The sequence below is a fragment of the Geotrypetes seraphini genome, chromosome 12 (assembly GCF_902459505.1).
Source record: "Geotrypetes seraphini chromosome 12, aGeoSer1.1, whole genome shotgun sequence".
NCBI classification, from domain to species: Eukaryota; Metazoa; Chordata; class Amphibia; order Gymnophiona; family Dermophiidae; genus Geotrypetes; species Geotrypetes seraphini.
In genome coordinates this window covers 44,127,547-44,153,310 of record NC_047095.1, presented here as the reverse complement: position 1 = coordinate 44,153,310, position 25,764 = coordinate 44,127,547, and the positions used below count along the sequence as shown (strand labels likewise).

At 45.1% G+C, this 25,764-nt stretch overlaps 1 protein-coding gene across 3 annotated transcripts in view; it reads right to left on the bottom strand.

The window, feature by feature from the left end:
- The window catches only part of WLS (Wnt ligand secretion mediator), a 121,543-nt gene that overhangs the window by 76,722 nt on the left and 19,057 nt on the right, over positions 1 to 25,764 (bottom strand). Inside the window, exon 1 of one of the 3 annotated variants that reach the window (XM_033916413.1) lies at positions 21,682 to 21,824. The exons of 1 other annotated variant lie outside the window; for it this stretch is intronic. Coding sequence is in view for 1 of the 2 variants with exons in the window: in XM_033916411.1 (XP_033772302.1) it covers positions 9,802 to 9,907 (106 nt within the window). In the remaining variant the exon portion in view is untranslated. Of the gene's footprint in view, positions 1 to 9,801; positions 10,083 to 21,681; positions 21,825 to 25,764 lie in introns of those variants that run through there. One more of the 3 variants, XM_033916411.1, reaches the window with a different exon arrangement.

The window sequence follows — 25,764 nt, the reverse complement described above, 5'->3', positions numbered from 1 at the left end:
GAACACGTGACAGGAAAATAGACCCAACTGTACTAGGCCCCACTGATATAATTAAAGATTCCCAATCCCACAAGGATATGTTGCCTTTACATATTAAACCCTAGCTATCATCTCCAGGTTGGTGCAATGCAAGTGTTGAGATCAACACTAGTTGCACACGTTTGAGAAACGGAGATCATACCCAGCATGCTCTGGTTTACGAGTGAGGTTTTATTACCATGGTATGTGCAAAAAAATCTGCAGATACCGCCTGAAAACTAAAACCTGTGTAAGTCCTGCACACAAAGCGAGAGAGAGAGTCACTGCAGCCGGTCCCTGGGCATTAATAAAATCAAACTTTTTTCTTTTTTTAAATAAAAGTTCAAAGTTCAGTGTTACCCTGCTGAAAACCAGTAAAAGAAAGGGAGCAAGCAAAGATGTTGCTGTGAAGGTGGCAATTCCCTAGATCAGTTAATGGAGGCTTCAAATAATTTATTTGAAAGCAAAAAAACATTAAAAAGGGAGAGAGACACACACAGATATTAAAGGAAAAAGACAACTGAAACAGCAGCCATAATAGCCTTTATTGGGCACCATTATACTGACTAATTCAGCTACCTACCCCCTAAAAAATCAGTGTCACATTATACCAGTGGACTTCAGAAGATCCATGATGAATATGCATGAGGAATTCACTGTATGCAACTCTTTCACTCTGTCATTGTGGGCATCTTTATATGCTCATCCAACTGACAGTAGAAGAAGTCTCGTGACAGACCCTAGCAATGTCCGAGGCAACAATCAGGTGAACTGTTAATCTGCAAAGGGTAGGCTGTACAGAAGTCTATATAACGGAAAGTCATATAACAGAAAGTCTACATAACAGAAAGAATACCGGCGGTAAGAACCTAATCAGCTTCAGTACAGAATCCTATGTCTTTGCAACCTAATCTTCCATTCTGTTGCAAAGACATAGGATTCTATACTGAAGCCGACATATCAAAGCACTGCCAGACATTTAGGAAGGGACAGATGAGCCTTGTCCGCAGCCCTGAGGACCCAAATGTGGCATCCTCTCGAGCTGCCACATCCACCTCTGTAGAACCTTGTAAAGGTATGGAGAGTAGACCAAGTAGCTGTTCTACAGATTACATCAGGTGGAACAGCCCAGGACTCTGCACAGGAGATGGACAAAGTTCTGGTCGAATGCACTTTGAGAGATAGGTGGCTGTTCACCACAGGCAATGTGGGAAGAAGAAATTGCCCATGCAAATCCATCTAGCAATCGAAGCCTTAGAAGTTGGTCTTCCTCATCCTGATTGATTGGTCAGCACAAAAAGATGGTTGGACGGAAATGAATCATTGGTTCTTTCCAGGTAGTGAAGTAAAACTCTTTGTACCTCCAGCCTCTGCAGAATCCTGTCTTTTGTCAAACCCATAAGGTGAAAAAGTGGGCAAACTAATCTCTTTGTTGGCGTGAAAAGCTGAGACTACCTTTGTTAGAAAGGAAGATATTGTTTGCAGTGAAACACCAGTCTCTGTAAACCTGAGAAAAGGCTCTCTGCAGGAGAGAGCCTGGAATTCTGAGATTTGCCTCACACAGACTATGGCCACCAGAATTACCATCTTGACTGTAAAGTCCAGAAGAGACTCATCTTGCAGAGGTTCATATATGGGCTGAGAAAGGTCCTTCAAAATGATATTAAAGGTTCCAGAAAGGGAAACGCAATCTGAGCATCACCTTCACGAACTGAGCGATGTCTGGATGAGATGCCAGCGACCACCTACCACCTTGAGCCCGAAAGCACAAGAGGCCTACCACCTAGACTTTGAGGGATGCTACCATTAGGCTTTTTTCTAGCCTGGCTTGCAGAAATGCCAGAATTACAGGAATTGGTGCCTTGCAAGGCTCTATCTGTTCCTTAGTGCACACAGCGGGAAAGCCTTCCAGGTCTTAGCGTAAGCTGCAGAAGTTGGAGGCTTCTTTGCTCTAAGTTAAGTCGAAACAACTATTTCCGAGTAACCCTTACATGTTAGGGCTGTGCACTCAAGAGCCATGCCATAAGACTGAAGTGCTTTGGATTCTCCATGGGGACTAGGCCCTGACTGAGGCGCCCTGGATGAACTAGCAGCTTGAAGACACCTGCCTCTTTGTAGCTACAGTAGATCCACATACCAAGGTCAATGAGACCAATCTGGAGCTATCAGTATTACCAGACCCCAGTGGCTTGTGATTCTGTGGGTGATCCGGCTCCTGGAGGAAACACAGAGGAGATGCTCTGTGGGCCAGGGCATTCAGCTCTGTGCTTCCCAGTTTGGTTCTTCAACTGTAGAAGTGACTCATCTTTGTGGCATTAGTTGAGGCCATGAGATCCATCTCTGATCTTCTCCAGCGCTGCATAATGAGGTTGAACGCTCTTTGGGATAGGGACCACTCCCCTGGATCCAGAGTCTGCCAGCTCAGGTGGCCGGCCTGGATATTTTCTATGACCCATGTGGCAGGACTAGAGAGCACATATAAGTGAGTTCTGCCCATTTGATCATCATCTGTGCCTCCAGGCACAATGAAGCACTTCTGGTGCCTCCCTGTCGACTGCTACACCTCCTCGCATTGGTGGGAGATGGCTTTCTGGAGGTAATGGAAACAGATTCCACAGAAACCGCCCTTACTAAAGTTCCCAATGACCCAAAAGCCTGGCCAACAGGGAAGAGATCCTATTCAGAAGCCACAAGTCATGAGGGTGCAAAACACAAGTGCATGGAGGCAGGGGTCCTTGGTGCTACCTGTTAGGGATTTTTAGACTTGGTCAGTCTTGTGGAGAGCCTATTTGAAGGGTCCGAGGAATGCTGCACTGCCTGCAAGCACGCCAGCATCGGAACAGGGAGAGTTCCTTCCCATGGAAAGAAGTTCTCTTCAGATGATGAAGTAAACAGCACAGCCACAGCACTAAAATTGATGTTGCAAAACAGTATACTGCACATCTTTGAATTATTTTGAAACGCTGCCAAAAAAAAAAAAATGTATTGAATTTGAAGGATTCTAGTTTGAAAAAGAAAAATGTTCAGATCCTATGGAGTCATCCGACTGAATTAAAAATCCAGTCTCATCACTTTTCAATCAGCCCTCGTATCTGCAGATACTTTTCTGTACAGATATAAGAACATAAGAAGTTGCCTCCGCTGAGGCAGACCAGAGGTCCATCTCGCCCAGCGGTCCGCTCCCGCGGCGGCCCATCAGGCCCTTTTGCCTGAGCAGTGGTCACTGACTAGCTTTATAACCTATCTCTACTCCGATTCCTGTAATTTACCTCTACTCCTATCCCTATAACCCATCTCTACACTTATCTATACCCCTCAATCCCTTTGTCCTCTAGGAACCTATCCAAGCCTTCCTTGAAGCCCTGTACAGTGCTCCTATCTACCACAGCCTCTGGAAGCACATTCCATGTATCCACCACCCTCTGGGTGAAAAAGAATTTCCTAGCGTTTGTTTTAAACCTGTCTCCTTTCAATTTCTCCGAGTGCCCCCTTGTACTTGTGGTCCCCTTTAGTTTGAAAAATCTGTCCCTGTCTACTTTCTCTATGCCTTTCAGGATCTTGAAGGTTTCTATCATGTCTCCCCTAAGTCTCCGCTTTTCCAGGGAGAACAGTCCTAACTGTTTCAATCTGTCAGTATATGAGAGATTCTCCATACCCTTTATCAGCTTAGTTGCCCTTCTCTGGACTCCCTCAAGTACCGCCATGTCCTTTTTGAGGTATGGCGACCAGTACTGGACACAGTATTCCAGATGTGGCCGCACCATTGCACGATATAGTGGCAGGATGACTTCCTTCGACCTGGTGGTGATACCCTTTTTAATGATACCCAACATTTTGTTTGCTTTCTTCGAGGCTGCGGCGCACTGCGCTGACGCCTTCAGTGTTGTGTCAACCATCACTCCCAGGTCTCTTTCAAGGTTACTTACCCCAAGTAGTGATCCCCCCATTTTGTAGCTGAACATCGGGTTTTTCTTCCCCACATGCAAGACCTTGCATTTCCCTATGTTGAAGCTCATTTGCCACTTTTTGGCCCACTCTTCCAGTGTCGTTAGATCCTTTTGGAGATCTTCGCAGTCTTCCATGGTTTTAACCCTGCTGTATAGTTTGGTGTCATCCGCAAATTTAATGACCTCACATTTTGTTCCTACCTCTAGGTCGTTTATGTAGACATTGAACAGGAGCGGTCCCAGCACTGACCCCTGCGGAACCCCACTCGTGACCCATTTCCAGTCTGAGTAGTGCCCCTTTATTCCAACCCTCTGCTTCCTGTCCGCCAGCCAGTTTTTGATCCATCGGTGGACCTCCCCTTGCACCCCGTGGTTCCATATCTTCTTAAGCAGTCTTTCGTTTGGTACCTTGTCGAAGGCTTTTTGGAAATTTGTGGAAATTTGAAACAGCCTCTCCCACTGGAAGCAGCAAATTCATTACAAGGGAGACACGGCAGGTCAGAGAGGCTGAAAGTACTAGGGTGACAAAGATGAGCTGGCAGTCTTCATTTACTATAAAAGTGTTGTTTCTATACCCACTCAGAGGCAAACACTAAGACAATAAATATTTCTTCTTACCACAAGTTAGAATATTAAAGCCAAAGTGGTTACAGAATAAGTCACCAAAAGCTTAACTTTCTATTAAGACCTTTAAATTAGGGCAGTACAGATTAAAAACACACAGCATGAAAAACATAAACTTTTAGTCACCTACACAAATTTGTACACACACAGTATTGGTGAATCATTTGCTCAAAAAAACCCAAAAACCCCAACACAACCACCTCCAAAAACACTGTTGCTGCTTATTTTTGAACTGGTGCTCTTCAGCCTGGAAACAAAATGGCTGAGATGAGATGACTGAGGTCTACAAAATGGGTAAAAGGGAATCTGTTTTTCTCTCATCAAAAGACTAGGGGACACTTAATAAAGATGGAATACCTTTAAAACCAATAGGACAACATTTTTTTTTTTCACTCAAAAGAATAGTTAAGCTCTGGAATGCACTGCCAGAAGATGTGGCTACAGTGATAAAAAAAAAAAAAAAAAAAAAGTTTGGACAAGTTCCTGGAGGAAAAGTCTATAGTGTGCTATTGAGACAGACATGGAGATTGGTAGCATGGAATATTGCTTTTTTCTGGGTTTTGCCAGGTACTTGTGACCTGGATTGGCCCTGTGGAAACAGGATACTGGGTTAGATGGACCATTGGTCCGACCCAGTATGGTTATTCTTATGGCTGACCCTGCCCCCTCTGATGCAACTTTCTGATTCTGCGGCAGAAGGAAGAGATGTTGGATAACAGGATGCAGGGAGAGAAGAAAAAAGGGAGAGATGCTGGAAATAGAGAAGGGAGTGAGGGATGCTGTGCTGTGTGTTTTTTGTGGTGGTGGGGGGATTAATAGAAAGAGAGGGGACAGGGAGATGTTAGACAATGTCAAGAGCTCAAGGCTTGAATGTGGCTCAACTATGATGAAAGCTTTCAGGATAAGATGGCTAAGAACATATTTATGTCTTGGGGTATACCCAATGCATTCACTTACGATTCAGGAAACCGACTGAACAAAGTTCAAAACAGGAACATAACAAATATTTAAATACCGCAAAAACCTTACCGTTCTATGCGGTTTACAAAAGAGGTAGAACTAACCAATGTCAACGAGCTACAACATTACTTGGCAAAAGCGGTTGATGGAAATGATAAAGGAGGGAGGAAATAGAGATGAAGGTTGAACTGACCAACTTCAGAGAGCTACAAACATAACATGGCAAGGGCGGCTAGCAGTAGGAATTGAATCCTAAAGTATCTTAGGAAGGGCTGCTGAATTTAGAGGAAAGCTTCTAAGGAACTTTCTAAAGTGCATGTAAGGGGCTAATACTTTGACCTAGCTGGAGTCTTGATGAATCTTTTCCAAGAACAGCCTTTGACTGAGGGGAAGGTGCCCTGGAACAGGAAGTCAACATCAGAGAGGACAACAGAGCCAGCAGTGTGCACATGAAGACGGCAGCCCCAAGACTGCGTTCAAGTTGTTTTACCACTGTTGGCCTGGAGAAGCAGTGGAGGTGGGGGTGGCATTAGAGGGAAGTGAGGAAGGTCTGCCATGTGCCCCCTGCCGAGGTCTCACATGCCCCTTTGAGTATTAGTATCAATGCTGAGAACTCTGGGTTTAGGGCATTGTCTACAGCTCATTCAGGAAATATTTACAGTGATTTAAAATAAATCTATTTTCCCAGCCTGGGGCACAGCTTACAACCAACAAATCAAATCAGTACAACTACTAAAAATGCAATTTTTGATTTGCAGATGTAAATAAATATATTCTTGACTGTAGTTTATTTATAGACCAATTTTTAAATCTAATGCCAAATACAAGCATACTTAAAAAGGTGTATAACAAAACATATCTAATCTCCCTCAAGGGCCTCACCCAAGCTGCTGCCAGCTGTAACAAGTTTGCATAATTAAAAATAGTTTTAAAACAAAGCTGAAAGACCAGCCAACCTGACATGACCAAACACTGCTTTTCTACCACAAAAGGAGAGAAGATTCCCCAATGAGAGTGGCAGGCCTATGTTTACTATTTATTTTAGATTCTTAAGTACCAGCTTCATGCCTGAACCCGTATTAAACAGGTCTGAAAGATGGAAAGCTTGTCAAATATCTGTCAGGGGATCTCATACCAAAAGCTATATGTGTGGACAGTGGCGTGTGGGGGAGGGAAGGGTGTCAGACTGCCCTGAGCACCATCTTTGGGGGGGGGGGGGGTGCTGGCGTTTCTTCCCCCCCCCCCCCCCCCGTATACCTATTTAAACGTTCACTGGTGTGAGCAGGACATGTCAGAAGGAAGCTGAAGCCAGTGGAAGACGCAGCTCGTGCCAACGAACATGTCAAGAGGTTGGGGATACTCAAGTAGTGGGGAATAATGTTGCCCGATTCCGATTCGATTCACTTCGGGTGAATTCAATTCGAATCAATTTGTTTAAAAAATTAAAAAAAATTGGTCTTCCGATTTGGTGACCAACCCTTCTCCCAGTTCTTTCAGGTCTCCTAAAGCAGGAGCGGCAGCGCTGCCTCTTGCTGGCCGTCCACTGCCGCTGCCGCTTTAAGGGACGAGGATCAGTCGGGAAGTGCTGCAGTGCTTAGGTGATCTTTGCAGCATCCTCCGGCTTCCCCGCTGGCCTCCAGGCTGCCTGCAGAGAGGATCGCCAGTGCTGTAGTAATTCTTGCAAGCTGCTGTTGTCCTCAGCAGCACATTCCATCTGCAGCAATCCTGCCCCTGACGTCAGATGAGGGGGCGGGGCCATGGCAGAGGGAACGTGCTGCAGAGGTCGATGGCAGCCTGCAAGGATCGCTACAGCACCGGTGATCCTCTCTGCAGGCTGCGGTAAGAGCAGGAGGCTGGGTGGAAGCTGGAGGACGCTATGAAGGATGCTGCAAAGAAGAGGGAGAACATGCAGGTCTTCGGTGGGGGTGGGAGGGAGGCCTCAAAGAGATGTCGTATACCAGTCTGGGGGAGGGAAGGGGGGATGAAATAATGGGTCTAAAAACAGAGGAGAGGGAGAGAGATAGTGGACAATGGGATTTAGGGGGGGAGGAACAGAAAGGGAGAGAAGTTGGACACAAGGGATAAGAACATAAGAATTGCCGCTGCTGGGTCAGACCAGCGGTCCATCATGCCCAGCATTCTGCTCATGCGGCGGCCCTTAGGTCAAAGACCAGTGCCCTATTTGTGTCCAGCCTTACCTGCGTATGTTCTGGTCCCTTTTCTTGAATCCCTGAAGGATGCTTTCCAGCCTCTGGAAGAGAATTCCAGATTTCTACTACTCTCTGAGTGAAGAAGAACTTCCTTACATTTGTACACAATCTATCCCCTTTTAACTTTAGCACGTGCCCTCTTGTTCTCTTCACCTTGGAGAGGGTGAACAATCTCTCTTTCTCTACTAAGTCAATTCCCTTCAATATCTTGAATGTTTTGATCATGTCCCCTCTCAGTCTCCTCTTTTCAAGGGAGAAGAGGCCCAGTTTCTCTAGCCTCTCATTGTAAGGCAACTCCTCTAGTCCCTTAACCATTTTTGTCACTTCTCTGAACCCTTTCGAGTAGTACTATGTCCTTTTTCATGTACGGTGGTGACCAGTGTTGGACACAGTATTCCAGGTGGGGGGTACCATGGCTCGGTACAGAAGTGGGGGGTATAGAAATACTGGATAGGAGGGTATTTGGGAAGAGAAAGGGAGAGATGGTGGACCCTGGGGTGGTGGGGAAGGAGGGAGAGATACTGGATGAAAGGGTAATTGGGAAAAGGAGAGATGGTGGATCTGGGGATGGTGGGGTCCATCGCTGCAGCTGCAGGGATGGAGACAAAAAAAAAAAAAAAAAGATGCCAGAGAGAAGGGAAACGAAAGTGGAGGACAGAGATGGATGGTTAACACGGAGAAAGAAGGAGACCCTGGCAAGCGAGTTATCAGAAGACAACCAGAGCCCGGGACCAAAATGATTTCAATAATGACCAGACAACAAAAGGTAGAAAAAATAATGTTATTTTCTATTTAGTGATTACAATATGTCAGATTTGAAACGTGTATCCTGCCAGAGCAGGTGTTAGACCGCAAACATGAGCTAGGATTTAACAGAAAGAGGAAATGTCTTTTTTGTTTACACCACAGCGCCAGTGTGGTTACAAAGCAAAGGGAGACAAGAGGCTATAAAATAAACCCACTCGGATGTTTGAAAAAAATACCCAATTGGGCAGGAAAATCAATTCAATAGGCTGCATCAAATTGAATTTTTTTTTCCTGAATAGGGCAGCACTAGTGGGGAAGAGTGGTGGGGCAAACGGTGTGGCGATGCCAGGCACCACCCCCTAGGTGCTAACCTCCCTCGCTACACACACCACTGTGTGGACACTGCGGAAAAAAAGTCTCCTGTGTGCCATAAAAATTATAATGGGGATTTATATACTTCACTGTTTCCTCACTGTACAGTAATTTCCAACTTCAGCACCAGACATAAATCAATCACGTTAAAAAAAAAAAAAAATTGTAAAAGCAGGGGCAATGGTTTAGAACAGTTCACACAAATAATGGACATTAGCTATGCACTGTGGCCTTCTTTAGGAGATGAGGAATCTTCAGCAGGGTGGACTATTTTTTTTTTTAATTGTAATAACTAGAAAGATAAAAACTATTAAAAAAATTAGTTCTCTGCCAATTTAATACCATTAGCAAAGAAAAATGTAGAAAGCTCTCCCTCTATTTTAAAATACCTGAAATACCAAAGTCAACATCTCCCCTCTAAAAAAAAGGATTCACAGAAGAGAGCCATCCAGGCAAGTCTGGAAACTTTACTCTGCCAGTCAGGGGAGTGAAGTACACATTCCTTAACCGCCCCCTCCCCCCCAGACCAGCAGTTTTTGCAACAAGGAGGGGGGGGGGGGAGGGGGAGGGACAAATGCGGGTGAAGCTGTACAATTCGTCCGAAGCATAATTAGAGGGAATGATTTCTCTAAAATTAAACCAGGACTCCTATTCCAGATAGTTCAGCGGAAAACAAAGTTTTAAAAATCAAACGTTTTCTTGCAGAAATCAGTTCAGATTTTGGATGGGGGTTGGGAAAGCAGGCAAAAAAAACCCAAAAAAAAACACAACTCAAACCCAAACTTTCCCTTTCGTTTAGCCAGCCCCCAGCCCGAAATGTGCTCAAAGAGCCCCTCGGTGCTCGGCTTCCTCGAACAGAAGAGCGGGACGAAGGAGATCGTGGAAGGAGAAGGGGCTGAAAAGTTTTGCTCGGAAACACTCACCGATCAACCCTCCGAGCAGGAACGCCACGATCTGGAAGACGAACAAAATGCCGCCAACGATGCACAGCTTCCCGGTGCTCATGTTCTCGATAATTGCCCCAGCCATGTTGTCCGCCTCTCGGGCTGCACTGAGGGCGACGAGCCGGCAGGACAGGGGCCAGGGCTGGGCGACTGCCGGCTCTCGGCGAGCGGGGAATGCAGAGAGCTCGACGCCCCGCCCCCTGCCGCAGCGCCCTCCACATTTAAAGGAGACGCGGCCAAAGCGCCTGGGCTCCAGGGTCTCGAACTAGGCAACTGGTTATCCTCCCGGAGCTTCAGAGGCGGCCAACTTTAGCTGCTTTTGGAGGGTTGAAAGCAAAAAAAATTTTAACAGGCCCCTTGATGCAAAACCCACCCGATCCCAGGAGCTTTAGTCTCTGCCGAAGCTAATGAGGCCCTGATGCGCGAAGTCACTGTTAAAAATCCTGTGAGCCATGGTAGTGGCGGAAATGTTCCAAGTTCTAAACGAGGAGACAACAATGCTCCTAAAAAAGTTCACATGCAAATGATGTCTGCGGAAACACCATCCGATCAGTCGGTGGAGAAAGCGACCGACACATGCGCAGAATAGTTCGGAGAAAGAGACATAAATGTGCACACGTGCCAGGCATACCTTACTGTAGGCATTTTAAGTGCATGTCATAAGCGTCATTGGGGGGCAAAGAACTACCAGCAAGCCTTGCAATGGAATTTTGTTTTTAACTTGTGCCCGAGACATGCTTATAGCAAGATATATATGTGGGGGGTTTTGTGCCTCCAACCCTATAAAAAGTACCACAGCTGTATCCCCTAAATTTTTTTTAAACTTCCGCCTCCAATGCAGTCAGTGGCCTCAGACCTGCCAGTATATGCTTTTTAACATACGCAGTTCAAGTTCAAATTTCTTAAGATTTGTTATCTACGCAATATCATATACTTAAATGCGTATAACAATTTTTTTTTTTAAATAAAAATAAAAAAAGGGGGAAAACAAAACAAGACATTGTAAACAAATTATTTACGTTCTAATACAAACAGGTACAAAAGGCAAGGGGGATGAACTACAATCTTTAAGGAAAGAAGAAGAAACATTTAGGGAAGAACACATATGGTGGGAGCACATAACCAGAATATAAAGTAAAGATAAAGAATAATTTGGTGACCTACTCATAAGACTCATTAAAGACTAAAGATTCAGTACTTGATAAATTATGCTTTCTATGTTTTGAAAGCGTCCTTGTACAGAAAGCATTTTAAGAAGCGCTTGAATTTTTCTAAAGAAGGTTCATTACATAAATATAGTGGTAAATTGTTCCAAAGCTACCTGCACCTAAAGGCCTGCCAGTAAATTTTAAAACATTAAAAGTTGGTGCATCACCCAGCAATGTCTGAGCATTGCCCGGAGTGCTCATTTTAATGAGCTTGTTGTACTTCTTTCCGTACAATTCTTGGAGGCTGCTACGGTGCATGGACCCCCCCCCCCCCATCCTACCTGTGGGTTCTCCCCAGGCCAACTTTAGGAAGGCCTGGTGGTCTAGCAGCATCTTTGTGGCAGGCATGAACCCCCACCTGTCCATGCTGCTGGGGCCTCCCAGGGCAGATGGTGCAGCTGACCGGGCAAAAACGAGTGGCATTCATTCCTGCTCCCAAAGATGGCACTAGACCACCAGGCCTTCTTAAAGCAGACCGAGAGAGGGGGGGGGGGGAGAAGTGCATTTTGGGTTTCAGCCAAAAATGCACAGACAATTTTCAGCCAAAACCCAAACTTCAATCCAATTCTGTTTCCGTGCCAAATCTGAAGCCAAATTTCAGTTAGCCTCTAGTTTTATGTGCTTACATAGATGACCGATTAAAAAATATATATAATTTTTGATTATGTTAGAGTAACGTAGTAATGTACCAAAACAAGAGTCCTGTCCAGCTGTGAAACTTGGGCTCTTTCCAATTATTTCGAAAACATCTGAAAACTTGGCTATTTTCAAAAAAGTAGATTTTGCTGATCTCTATATAATCACTAATTCTCATCATATTTTCCTTCTTTAAATTTCTTGTAAACCATGCCGAGCTCTATCTTTATAGAGAAGATGCAGGTTTAGTTTAGCATTCAAGCTGATCTTACAGGATGCTGAAATGCACCTCATTTCATGCAAAAATTGCATATCTCCAACACTTTTGTTGTTAAGCGATGAAACAAGGCGGAGAGCCCAAATGCATGAAGATGACTTTCACATAGTGTCCTGCACCTGCATGCCCACGCCCTTGGGGAAGTGGGGTGGCAAGTCAAGAATCTTCTGTGGCTGGAAGAGACCTTTCATGCCAAAGCTGGGCTCCCTGCTGGAAAGGAAGAGGAGAAGCTGGAGCTGGGGATTTAAAGCCCATTTGCTGAAAAAGCCCTCTATGGGCTAGATTCACTAAGGACACTAATCATATCCCGACCACTTTGCGATCCCGACCCGATTCACTAACCTTCCTCCCAGACCCGATCCGTGCATGCAAATGAGGGGGGAACGGCATGCAAATGTAGGCAGGTAGCGATTCACTAAAAAAAAAAAAAAGAGAGAGAACACTGACTGGGCTGGCTGATCCCAAAACAAGCGACTGCTGAGGACCACGTCCCTGCCAACTCTCCTGCTCCATGTCGCCCTGAAATCCCAGCCAACTTGCACCAGCCCTGCTCCATTTAGCTCTATGCTCCGATTCTCTTGCCAAAAAACAGTACTCTGTTCCTGCTGACCCGTGGTTTTAACCCGTTTTAAACCCATGGGTTAAAACCACAGGCTCGCACTGCAGGGAAGGGTGGCAGAGAGCAGGAGAGTCGGGGCGAGTAAAAAAAACCAAACTAAAACAGATAGCAAATGCATGCGCAGACCATCTACAGGCAAAGTAGATAGTCCGAGCATTTGTCGGGATCGCTCTTCAGCGATCCGTGTCGTCGGTGAGGGGCGTGCCTCCGATCGCCCCCCATTTGCATGAAGATGGTTGGCGAATCGGTCGGCCTGCCTCGGATCGCTCACGGACCGGGTAAGATCAGAGGGCTTAGTGAATCTAGGCCTAAGTCTTCAGAGGCACAATTGGGAGCAGCTTATCCCTCCCCATCTCTTACTGTTTTCTATCCCATGCATGTTGTTGCTCAGAGGGCAGGAATACAGAGCCTGGGTTACTGGAGTAGTGCTAATTCATTACGATATTGTTTGGTACAGATAGGTTCATTGCATCTCGGTAAGACATACCTTGTTCTGTGGCAGGAACATCCCAGAGCATCTAGTGCAGTGACTCAAACTTTTTTTTAGCTCTGGCACATTAAACGGAGCAAATGTTTTTTCGCAGCACATTATAATTGAAATGATAAAATTGCAAAACCAACAAAAAATTAAAGTTGAGTTATTTATTTAAAGTTCTTTAAGCTAGGTATGGGTAATTGTAACAACGGTGAAACTAAAGTAGATAGAATCAAATTCCTAATCAATGCGATGGATGTGCTTGTTTTTGAGTGCAAATTAACTCAAAACGCGGCTCGATGGTCAACAAGCAAATATGCATTTCATCATCTACCATCTGCAGTCATTCTCTTTTTTGAGACTTAATTTCTGTCAGAGCTGAAAATCCAAGTTCGCAAAGATCAGAAGATCTGAGCGGTGATAAAGCCTTGATCGAGGAAGCTTGGCCATCACGTAGCCCAGTGATGTGTCATGCAAGGATTTGAATGGTAGCATCAGGCCCATGAAGACACAGAGCCTGGGAGAAAGGATATTTTGTCACCAATACTGCAGATTTCTGCAAATTTCTTGTGGTCCCCCTCCCCCCATGCACACCTCTAGCTAGGAGTTTCCCATGGTGATGGTTTTTGTCTACCTGGAAACATACATGCAGGGCTGAGAAGCTGACCTAAAATATTGGCCCAGATACTCCTCACACTAGTGTCTTCTACTCAATTAAATTAAGGATGTTGGGTCCTCAGATCAGTGCACCTTTGAGGGGCTCTAAGCTCGAGGTCCCTACGATTCTAGTGCTGGGAATGGAGAGGGGGTATGAGTGGTGGCTGGAGGTCATGTATTTTTTGTAGTATGCCTTGAGCACGAAAATAAAAGATGTGCCAGTACAGCTGCATACAGATGCCAGGATCCACTATTATTTAGACACCGTTTGGCCAGGAAACATGCACTGGGAAGGGGGCTATGGTGCCGTCTCATCTTTAGCTAGAGCTGGGATTGGAGGGCTTCTGTCAGAAATGTTAATTCAGTGTTTCCTAAGGCAGAAGGAAGAGGATACTCAGGAAGCTACAACTCCTCCAGAGCAGGAGTGACACTGGCAGAGTGCAAATTAAAGATCTGTTTCTCCCATTATGAAATCGCTTCAGAAAAACCCCCCAAAACAGATAAAACAAATGTACTTTGGATATGACCCAGCATGATGAATATGCCAATAAAAAACCTTAAATTTACAAGGTGTAATAACAGATAAGGTTATTGAGTATCCGGTTGGACAATGAAACCTTTTATAAACAAACTTTTAGGAAGAGTTTCTGCAAAGCTGAAAAGGTTACAAAGATTGAAATACATTTTGGATGTGCACTATTTACAGCTTGTCAACCAATCATCTACAGCATCCTCTGGTTTTTAAAAAGTTGAATTTGTATGTACCGGTAACTCGGATCGTGCTTCTCTTCACAAAACCGTGGGCAGCGTTGGTACTACACACTACATGGCGAGGACTGGCCTACAGAGCATCCAAGGGTTGGACACAACTGAATAGACAGTAGTAGTACCCACAGCTGACCTGGAAGCCTGCCCTCCAACGTGTATAGGAGCCGCTGCCCGCGGCTTTGTGAACAGAAACGAGTGCGGCTGGAAGGAGGAGGAGGGAGTCGGAAGGGAGGCACGAACTTGGGATACAGAATGGAGGGAGGGAGAAGCAGGATCCCTGCTCGTAAGTACGAGTCTGACCCAGGTTCAAGTCCCACCTTAACTCCCGATCAAGTAACCTCTGGGTAAACCTGGCAAGAGGCAGAGAAAAATGCCTGTATCTAGGTGTGGTATACAGACCCCCAAGACAACTGGAAGACATGGATGCAGAATTAATTGAAGACATAGAGAATATCACTCTACGAGGAGAAGCTGTACTGCTAGGGGACTTCAATATGCCTGATGCAGACTGGAACTCATTTTCAGCGACAACCAGCGGTAGCAGGAGGCTCTTAACCTCCATAAAGGGAGCACGTCTCAAACAAATGGTAACGGAGCCCACTAGGGCCCAGGCGATCCTCGACCTGGTACTCACCAACGGGGAAAGCGTCTCAGAGGTCTCAGTAGGAGATACGCTAGCCTCCAGCGACCACAACATAGTATGGTTCAACCTTAGGAAAGGCTTCCCTAGATCAAACACGAAAACAAAGGTACTCAATTTCCGGGGCACAGACTTCGCACGCATGGGAGATTTCGTCCATCAGACGCTGCAGGACCAAGCGGAGACCGATTATGTAGAAGCTAAGTGGTTAACACTGAAATCAACCATACATGAAGCAACTAGCCGCTTCATAAAATCAGTAAATAAACGACAAAGAAACAATAAACCCCAATGGTTCACCGCGGAGATCTCGCACCTCATTAAGGAGAAAAAAAAAGCGTTTCTCTCCTACAAGCGCACGGAGAAAAGAGAGGCAAAAGTAGAATATAGGACCAGGTCTACAGCGGTCAAAATGGCAGTTAGGGAGGCAAAACTTCGAGTGGAAGAAATTCTGGCAAAAAACATTAAAAAGGGGGACAAATCCTTCTTCAGGTATATTAGTGACAGAAAAAGGAACACAGGCGGGATAGTACGCCTTAGAAGACCGGACGGAAGTTACGTGGAAGCAGATTCCGATAAAGCCGAACTACTGAATGAATACTTCTGCTCAGTCTTCACCTGTGAGGCACCAGGACACGGTCCGCAGTTGAAGGCAACACAAAGCACAGAAGACCCGTTTCAGAATTTTGAGTTCACACCAGGTGAAGTTTACAGTGAACTGGCAAGACTCAAGGTGAACAAAGCCATGGGACCAGACAATTTGCACCCAAGAGTGCTCAGAGAATTGAGCGATGTTCTGGCGAAACCGTTGGCTGAGCTATTCAATCTCTCCCTAAGTAAGGGGAAAGTTCCCCTGGACTGGAAATTAGCTAATGTCGTTCCTCTGCATAAAAAGGGTTGTAGGGCAGAGGCTACGAATTATAATAATAATAATAACTTTATTTTTATATACCGCCAGCTATCTTGCGACTTCTAGGCGGTTTACAATATAAGAAACTGTAAATACAATAAAGAGACAGGTGAGTCTCACATCAATAGTGTGCAAACTCATGGAAACACTAATTAAAAGCAAATTGGACACGACCTTGAATGAAGGGAATCTTCGGGATCCCAGTCAGCATGGATTCACCAAGGGTAGGTCCTGCCAATCCAATCTCATCAGCTTCTTTGACTGGGTAACAAGAAAGTTGGACTTGGGAGAGTCTTTGGACGTCGTGTACCTGGACTTCAGTAAAGCTTTTGACAGTGTCCCACACCGCAGGCTGCTAAGCAAGATGGAATCGATGGGGTTAGGAGAGACACTAACTGCATGGGTCAATGATTGGCTGAGTGGCAGACTTCAGAGGGTGGTGGTTAATGGTACCCTCTCTAAAACATCGGAGGTGACCAGTGGAGTGCCGCAGGGCTCGGTCCTGGGTCCACTCCTTTTCAACATATTCATAGGGGATCTGACTCAAGGGCTTCAAGGTAAAATAACACTATTCGCCGATGACGCCAAACTATATAATATAGTAAGTGAATGCAGTTTACAGAATTATATGGCGCAGGACCTGCTTACATTGGAAAGTTGGTCCTCAACCTGGCAGCTAGGCTTCAATGCTAAGAAATGTAAGGTCATGCACTTCGGAAGCGGAAATCCATGCAGGACGTACTTCTTGAACGGAGAAAATTTAACTAGGACTTCAGCAGAACAAGATTTAGGAGTAATCATCAGTGCAGACATGAAAACTGCCAATCAAGTGGAGAAGGCTTCATCTAAGGCAAGGCAGATATTGGGTTGTATCAATAGAAGTTTCGTCAGCCGAAAGCCTGAAGTCATAATGCCGTTGTACAGGGCCATGGTGAGACCTCATCTGGAGTACTGTGTGCAATTCTGGAGGCCAGATTACAGTAAAGATGTGCGCAGAATTGAATCGGTTCAACGGACGGCCACCAGGATGATCTCGGGGCTCAAGGGTCTCTCGTACGAAGAGAGACTGAACAAATTGCAGCTCTACACTCTCGAGGAACGTAGGGAGAGGGGAGACATGATCGAAACATTTAAGTACCTCACGGGACGTGTCGAAGTGGAAGATGATATTTTCTTTCTCAAGGGACCCTCGGCCACAAGAGGGCACTTGCTCAAACTCAGGGGCGGAAAATTTCATGGCGACACCAGAAAGTATTTCTTCACAGAGAGAGTGGTTGATCATTGGAACAAGCTTCCAGTGCAGGTGATCGAGGCAGACAGCATACCAGACTTTAAGAATAAATGGGATACCCATGTGGGATCCCTACGAGGGTCAAGATAAGGAAATTGGGTCATTAGGGCATAGACAGGGGGTGGGTAAGCAGAGTGGGCAGACTTGATGGGCTGTAGCCCTTTTCTGCCATCATCTTCTATGTTTCTATGTTTCTATGATGGGTCATTTGGCCTTTATCTGCCATCATGTTTCTATATTTCTATAATCAGAAAGTTCTATGACATCACAATGCAGGTGTAAAGAGCCTTAGCCTATAGGAAGAGGAGATGCAAATGTTAAGAGCCTTAGCCAATAGGGAGAGGAGGAGAGAGTGGCTCCTGCAGACACCAGAAAGTATTTCTTCACAGAAAGAGTGGTTGATCATTGGAACAAGCTTCCAGTGCAGGTGATCGAGGCAGACAGCATGCCAGACTTTAAGAATAAATGGGATACCCATGTGGGATCCCTACGAGGGTCAAGATAAGGAAATTGGGTCATTAGGGCATAGACAGGGGGTGGGTAAGCAGAGTGGGCAGACTTGATGGGCTGTAGCCCTTTTCTGCCGTCATCTTCTATGTTTCTAAGTATTTTAGATCAAATTCATTGTTGGTTAATCATGAATCGATAACGAGTGTGACTGTTGGGCGGACTGGATGGACCATTCAGGTCTTTACCATCATTTATGGTCAAATAATTTTTATTAAATACAAGAAAACAAAGACAGTGAATACACTTCCAAGTTTCACAAGATGAAACAACGAATCCCCCATTCCCCAGCCCCCTCCCAACAATCCGTGTCATTCTCTAAACAGTAAAACAAAGGACTAACAAAATTAAAGTTAACAGACTCAAGCACAGGGCTGTGGAGTCTGAGTCGAGGAGTCGGAGGAAATTTCGGGTACCTGGAGTCGGAGTCAGAAGTACAAAAAACTGAGGAGTCGGAACATTTATCTACCGACTCCATTTTTGAACTTGGCATACCAATCACGAGCGATTCTTTCAGCTATAGCACCCACTATATACACAGCACAAATGTTGCGAGCAGCTTCTGCGGCCTTAGAACCTTGATTAAAAGCAAAAAGAAGGTGATGTCGAAAATGCTCATTTCTCTCAACTTGACATTCCATTTTAACGATCTGAAAATTAACCAGTGCTGTGGAGTCGGAGTTTGAGTCGGAGGAAATTTCGGGTACCTGGAGTCGGAGTCTGAAGTACAAAAAACTGAGGAGTCGGAACATTTATCTACCGACTCCACAGCCCTGCTCAAGCATCAAAAATTCAAAAGACGACTCCGCGCCAGAAGAGTCCAAAAAGGCTCCCATGCCTTTTGAAAGAAACGCCCCTGAGGGGAGGAAATCTCCACAATGTCTCTGCATTCCCACATCAAAAAAGAAATCACTCGAGTCCTCCACAAGGCGGTATTCAGGAGCTTCTGCATCCAACCACTTCAGGAGAATATACTTCAACGCAATCGCCAGTGTCCATTTAAGAAAAGTGGAAGTACCCCGCTGCCGGGGATAGTAACTAGGAAGAATACCAAAAAGTAATAAAGGAGAACGACATAATTTTATCTTCCAAATACGTTCAATAAAAGTGAAGATGCAGTCCCAAAAAATCCTCACCCAAAAGGACAAGACCACAACATAGGGCCCAAACTCGCCTCTGGACAGGAACAACGAGGACACTGAGCAGATGCCCGAAAACGAGCCAAATACGCTCTCTTAGGAGAAATATAGAGACGCAACACCAATTTTACCATCATTTTACCATGTTACACTCACTACTTGATCATTGTAATATCGCTTACTGTGTTTTACCAGTTAAACAATTGCAAAGATTGCTGTACAGAACCAAAACATATTGCTGCAAAACTGTTTGGGGAGGAGAGAAATTCAATCACACCACATTACTCTTATGCTAATTACACTGGCGCCCTGTTCATGCAAAAGACATCCCATCACTTCAAGAAGTTCGGCGGAAAAACATGCACGAGGCTACCTTTGAATACTAGGGACCTCTTATCTGGAACAAACTGCCAACAAACCTAAGGCAACCCGCCACTTACCTTGACTTCTGGAAGAAACGAAACGGAAGACTTACCTCTTCTCTCTACAGCCAGCCTCCTATCCTTCACCTCTTCCCTTTAACAACCACAAGATCTGATTTTTTTTAAAAAATGCAGCTTCAAGAATTTGATTTAATTCTTATTGTAAACCGCACAGATTCCTTGTAGAGAATTGCGAGATAAGACACTATCGTATTATTGTTCTTAAGATTCTATATGGCCCATGACCCAGTTAATTAACTGATTTGACATCTGTGTTACCATACAACACATTCTTTGAGATCTTCACGAGAACTGCTTTGCAAGGCCCTCCACACGCCTTTGTCGTCGAGCGACTACAAGACATAAGACTGTGGGCTAGATTCACTAAGCCCACTGATCAAGTCCCGACCACTTAGCGACCCGATTTTCCTCCGACCCGATTCACTAACCTGTGCCCCGATCATCCTCCGATCCACGCGTGCAAATGAGGGGGGGGGGGAACGGCATTCAAATGTAGGAAGGCAGCGATTCACTAAGCAAATCTGGAACACCAACTGGGCAGGCCGATCAACAAAAGAAGCGCTCACTGCTTTCTGACTGCATCTCCTGCCCCGACTTTCCTCTCGCCACCCTGCTCTCGGCCCTGAATCTCTCCTGCCGCCCTGCTCTCTGCCCCGAATCTCTGTCTTCCCCCACACTGCGAGCACATGGTTTTAACCCACAGGTTTAAAGCGGGTTAAAACCACGAGCTCGCGTAGAAAAAGAAAAGTAAAAAATATAAGGTCGCTGCTCTGTAAGCATGCGCAGACCATCTACAGATGGTTTGCGTTTGCGTGGGGATCGCTATTCAGCACGAAGACGCGTCGTGAATCAGCTCCCTGGACCCGGATGGTCCGTTTAGTGAATCTAGGCCTATATCATAAAGGTCCTGAACTATGGAATAACTTATCATCTTACTATAAAGCGAGGATCTCAAAGTCCCTCATTGAGGGCCGCAATCCAGTCAGGTTTTCCCCAATGAATATGCATTGAAAGCAGTGCATGCACATAGATCTCATGCATATTCATTGGGGAAATCCTGAAAACCCAATTGATTGCGGCCCTCAAGGAGGGACTTTGAGATCCCTGCTATAAAGGAACCAACAAGTTATACAGAATTTCAGTAAGCTCTAAAATCTTGCTCCTCCCCACCCGCCTTTGATCAAGCCACACTGTCAAGCAGCGCAAGCTAAATGCCGAGCCGCCCATTCTAATCCTATGGGCAGCTCAGAACTTAGCTCCGGCTGCTCAGCTTTAATATTTGACAATATTTGACAATATTATATGTCAAATATTGACATATAATATTACGTAATATATTTATTTTATAGTTTATTATTTAATCGGCTTCCCTTGTTTATTTAAAAATTTGTTATTATTGTGTTACCATTTGTTGTGACCTGCTTTGAACATGAAATTTAAGTGGGCCATAAAGCACGAATTAAATTAAATTATTACCCACAGAATTGCTCAGTTAGTTTAAAATGCTGACATCATCATCGCAGACAAAGTTCCATGTGGAAGAAGTGTCACAGCAATGTATTATCGCGATTTTTTTTTTTTTTTTTGCAAAAAATGCGCAGAAAAATGCACAAAACCCGACCTCAGTTGCTCTTGGCTGGGCCACTCAGTCTTCCCGAAAACACTAGCCCGCACATAGGGAATGTCATTGAAAAACTACGTGAGAGGTGTTATACCTCATTCTCCCTACAGTTCAGACATGAGTCCACCAAACTCACGCAACCCGCCAGGTACTATTTTGAGGCTCTCTGTATATTTATCATAATCACAAAAGTAAAGTAAAACAGTTTTTTGATCATATGTCTCTTTAGCTATAAATTACAATATTATTATTAAGACTTAGCCAAAAGGAAATATTTATAAACTATAAAGAGTTTTACCTCATGCAAAATTGTCATTTCTTTAACTTTTTTTTTTTCTGTGGCCCTCCAAGTACCTAAAAATCCAAATGTGGCCCTGCAAAGGGTTTGAGACCACTGGACTAGAGGCAGAGGAAGACAAGTTGATCCAGGCTATCTTTGGCGAAAACGAAAGCACCACAAAAACCTCATTCATCAGATCTCTTTGCTCGGTAGAATCCCATCTTCGTCTCTACAAAGTTTTAAATTCAAAGGAAACGCAATCTATGCCGAGCTGGGAAACTTTTCGGGAACCGGTGTGGACTCTGCAAGTCAGATCAGAACTCGGTACAGAAAGCACACGGGGGAGGGGGTGGGGGGGGAAGGAAATCACTGCAAAGCTTTCACGTACCGGAAACCTTCCCGTAACGTAACCTGTCGAAGTGAAAACCCAGCGTTGTTGGGGGTTTTGTTTTGTTTTTACCAGTCCAGGATGAAATCGATCACGAACACGTTCAGACACCTCCTACCGCCCACCGACGGCAGCAACTTGGTAGTTTTTCCAACCGGGAGATGCTCAGAGCTGAAGCTTCCTTTCTACGGCAGAACTCCCCCCCCCCCATCAGTCATCTTCCGCCCCGCCCCCCCGGGAGCCCCAAAACAGCAACTGGACAAGACGGGAACAAACCCCCACAACGTTAAGTTCGAAGCACTGATTGCATAATATTTTTTTTTCTAAGCAGATCAGGTTTCTTAACGCAGAGAGAGAGAGAGAAAAAAGCACGTTAGTCACCAAACGCTTCCTTGCACAATTAGTCGCCATGCTTAAAATTGTTCCTAAGTGCATTCGGAAAGGAAGCCCAGAAAACAACAACTTTGTTCCTTGTCTTCAAGCCCCCCCAGCCCAAAGAGCCCCTCGGTGCTCGGCTTCCCCGAACAGAAGAGCGGGACGAAGGAGAAGGGGCTGAAAAGTTTTGCTCGGAAACACTCACCGATCAACCCTCCGAGCAGGAACGCCACGATCTGGAAGACGAACAAAATGCCGCCAACGATGCACAGCTTCCCGGTGCTCATGTTCTCGATAATTGCCCCAGCCATGTTGTCCGCCTCTCGGGCTGCACTGAGGGCGACGAACCGGCAGGACAGGGGCCAGGGCTGGGCGACTGCCGGCTCTCGGCGAGCGGGGAATGCAGAGAGCTCGACGCCCCGCCCCCTGCCGCAGCGCCCTCCACATTTAAAGGAGACGCGGCCAAAGCGCCTGGGCTCCAGGGTCTCGAACTAGGCAACTGGTTATCCTCCCGGAGCTTCAGAGGCGGCCACATCCAATATAGCTCGTCTCTTCTTTTTAAAGGAGAAAAGGCTGACTATCCTGCTGTCCACGGAGAACCTACGTTACAGGTAAGTAACTACACTTTCCCTGTCCACCTTAAGCTGCTGTGCCAAAGCCCCCACAGCACAACTGGGCTTTTGCTGTTGTTTGGTTCTCACTCCCCTTCCTTCTCTCTTCTGTAGTCCTGGAGGGAAAAGGGAGACCTGACCTTAGGGATGTGGTTGGATGTTCTAAGGAAGCAAAAATGAGAAGATAAAAAATGGGTTTAATGGTTTGTTTTTTTTGTAATTTACTATGTTGCATAATATTTCGGTAAAGAGGGTATGTTCTTTCCTGATATTGGAACCACCACACCTTATCCTGAAAAGCCTTCTCCCTCTTTCTGAAACAGAGCACCCTCTTTTCACATACCCCTGGTTTCTAGAAAGGGAATGGGACTTGTATACCGCCTTTTTATGGGCGCAGATCCCAGATGCGTACAGAAACTAGTCAAAGATGTGCCAACAATCAATTTATTATCCACTCCTACTCTAGCTGAGATAATTTTCAAGCACCAATCTGACCTGGTGTGCAACTTTCTTTAAATTAAAGTTCCCTTATTTTCTTACTCGTGTTATCTATATGTTCCATCTTTGCTTATATCAGGGTGTCCAACCTTTTGGCTTCCCTGGGCCGCATTGGCTGAAAAAACATTTTCTGGGGCCGCACAAATGCTGCAGCAAGACAGAGGAGGAAGCTGGCAAGATGGTAAATACCCAGGGGCAGCAGAAGAAAACACTGCATCGTCCTCGACCGGGTCCGCACAAAATACTTCACAGGGCTGCATGCGGCCTTCGGGCCACAGGCTGGACACCCCTGGCTTATACCCTAGGCAAGGAGTGTCAAAGTCCCTCCTTGAGGGCCACAATCGAGTCGGGTTTTCAGGATTTCCCCAATGAATATACATGAGATCTATTTGCATGCACTGCTTTCATTGTACGCTAATAGAACTCATGCATATTAATTGGGGAAATCCTGAAAACCCGACTCGATTGCGGCCCTCGAGGAGGGTCTTTGACACTCCTACCCTAGGCTGTCTACTAAACTGTCATATTGCATATTGTGTTGACATTGTAATTATAGCATACTATGCTATACTTTGTATCATAGGCAGTGGAACGCTTTTTTGTTTGGGTGTGGGGGGGGCAAAAGCTCCATCCCAGACCCTGACCAAGCTTCACCCCAGACCCTACCCCCATAATAGTACTAATTGTAAAACCAATTTTTCATATATATACATACAATATAATCTTTATTAACAACACATAATGGTTAACCACAGAATTAAACTACACAAAGCACATTGTATGCTTCTCAACATTTATTCCTACCAGAACATTTGGCCTTAGTCACACATGTAGAACACAGATAACCCCTATGCAAATATGGGACCACAAACTAAAAGTATTAATATATACAAACAAAACCCTAAGATGCAAGACTCTGCCTACAGTATAACTAGAGAAACAGAAACAAATGCATTGTAAATTCTCAAAATTGACACATTAAAATCATTAAATTGAAAATAAAACCATTTTCCTTACCTTTATCTGGTGTTTTTCTATCATTTGTTCCCAGTCTCTGGTTGCACTTCCATTCTTAATTGTGTTTCCAGGGCCTTCTTATCCACTTTCTGTTTTTCTATCCTTCTTCACTTTCTGACCAACATCCATCTTTAGCATTAACTTTTAAAATTCAACTTTCCTCCATTTTTCTTCTTTCTTCTCCAAAATCTACCTATTTTTCCATGTCTTCCCTTCCCATCTATCTATATGTTCCATCTCTTCCCTCTTTCTTCTCCACTATTCCCATCTATCCAAAAAAAGCATTTCTTATCATCTCTTCCCTGCAACGCCCATTACTGTGCACCATCTTCTCCCTCTCTATCCCCTTCCCCTCCATCCCTGTGCACCATCTCGCCCCTCTCTTTCCCTTTCCCATGATCAGACTTCTCTGTCTCCCCCCCCTTCCCCCCTCTTACGGATGGCAACTTTCTCCTGAAATCTCTCTCCTCGCTCCTGGTCTGGCATCTCCCTCTTCCCATGGTCTAACATCTCTCCTTTGCTCTCTAATATGTTACGGAGAGATTGCCAAGACTCATCAAGCCTGATGACTATTATCTGATGCTCATCCACATTGGCACTAATAAGACTGCCAGGTACCTCTGCGAACATATCAAAAGTGACTTTGTGGCTCTGGGAGAGAAGGTGAAGCAGTCAAGTGCACAGGTGGTATTCTTGTCTATCCTCCCTGTCAAGGGTAAGGGCCAGGTCAGAGAAGCACGTATCCTGGAGATGAATGCATGACTACATGGATGGTGTTGTCGAAAGCGTTTTGGCTTCCTGGACCATGGGATGATTTTCCAGCAGCTTCTAAGCAGGGATGGTGTACATCTGTTAAAGAAGGGAAGAAGTGTCTTCAGTGGCTACTGAAGAGGGCTTTAAAATAGAAGTGATGGGGGCAGGGTGGTCAAAGCCCCCTGGTGAGTATAAGCCCTCAAGGAAAGGGATTGGGATTTATATACCATCTTTTTGTAGTTATACAACCACACTCAAAGTGGTTTACATACAGGTACTTCAAGCATTTTCCCTGAATACCTATACACAGATGGGAAAAGGGGGAAATGTCTGGAAAACAGTATATACTAATACTCGAAGTATGGGAAATTATTCTGGATCTAGAAGCTGTGATGGAAGAAAATGAGCTGGATATACTGGTGGTCAGGGAGACGTAGTTCACGGAGAACCATGACTAGGATGTAGTTATACTGGGCTATAATCTGTTCAGGAAAGGGGTAGGAAGAAAAGGAGGGGGGGGGGGAATAGCATTATATGTTAAAGATTACATTAAGGCCACACAGGGCAAGGAAGAGGCACTGTGGATCAATTTGGAAAGAGGGGATGGTAAATATATTTACATTGGTGTGATATACAGGCCTCCTTCACAGACGGAAGAAGTGAACAGAGATTTAATAGTAGGCATTCAGAATTTATCTAAAAGTTTTACTAATACAGCGGAACCTTGGTTTACGAGCATAATTTGTTCCAGAAGCATGCTCGTAAACCAAATTACTCGTATATCAAAGCGAGTTTCCCCATAGAAAGTAAGGGAAACTCGCTTGATTCG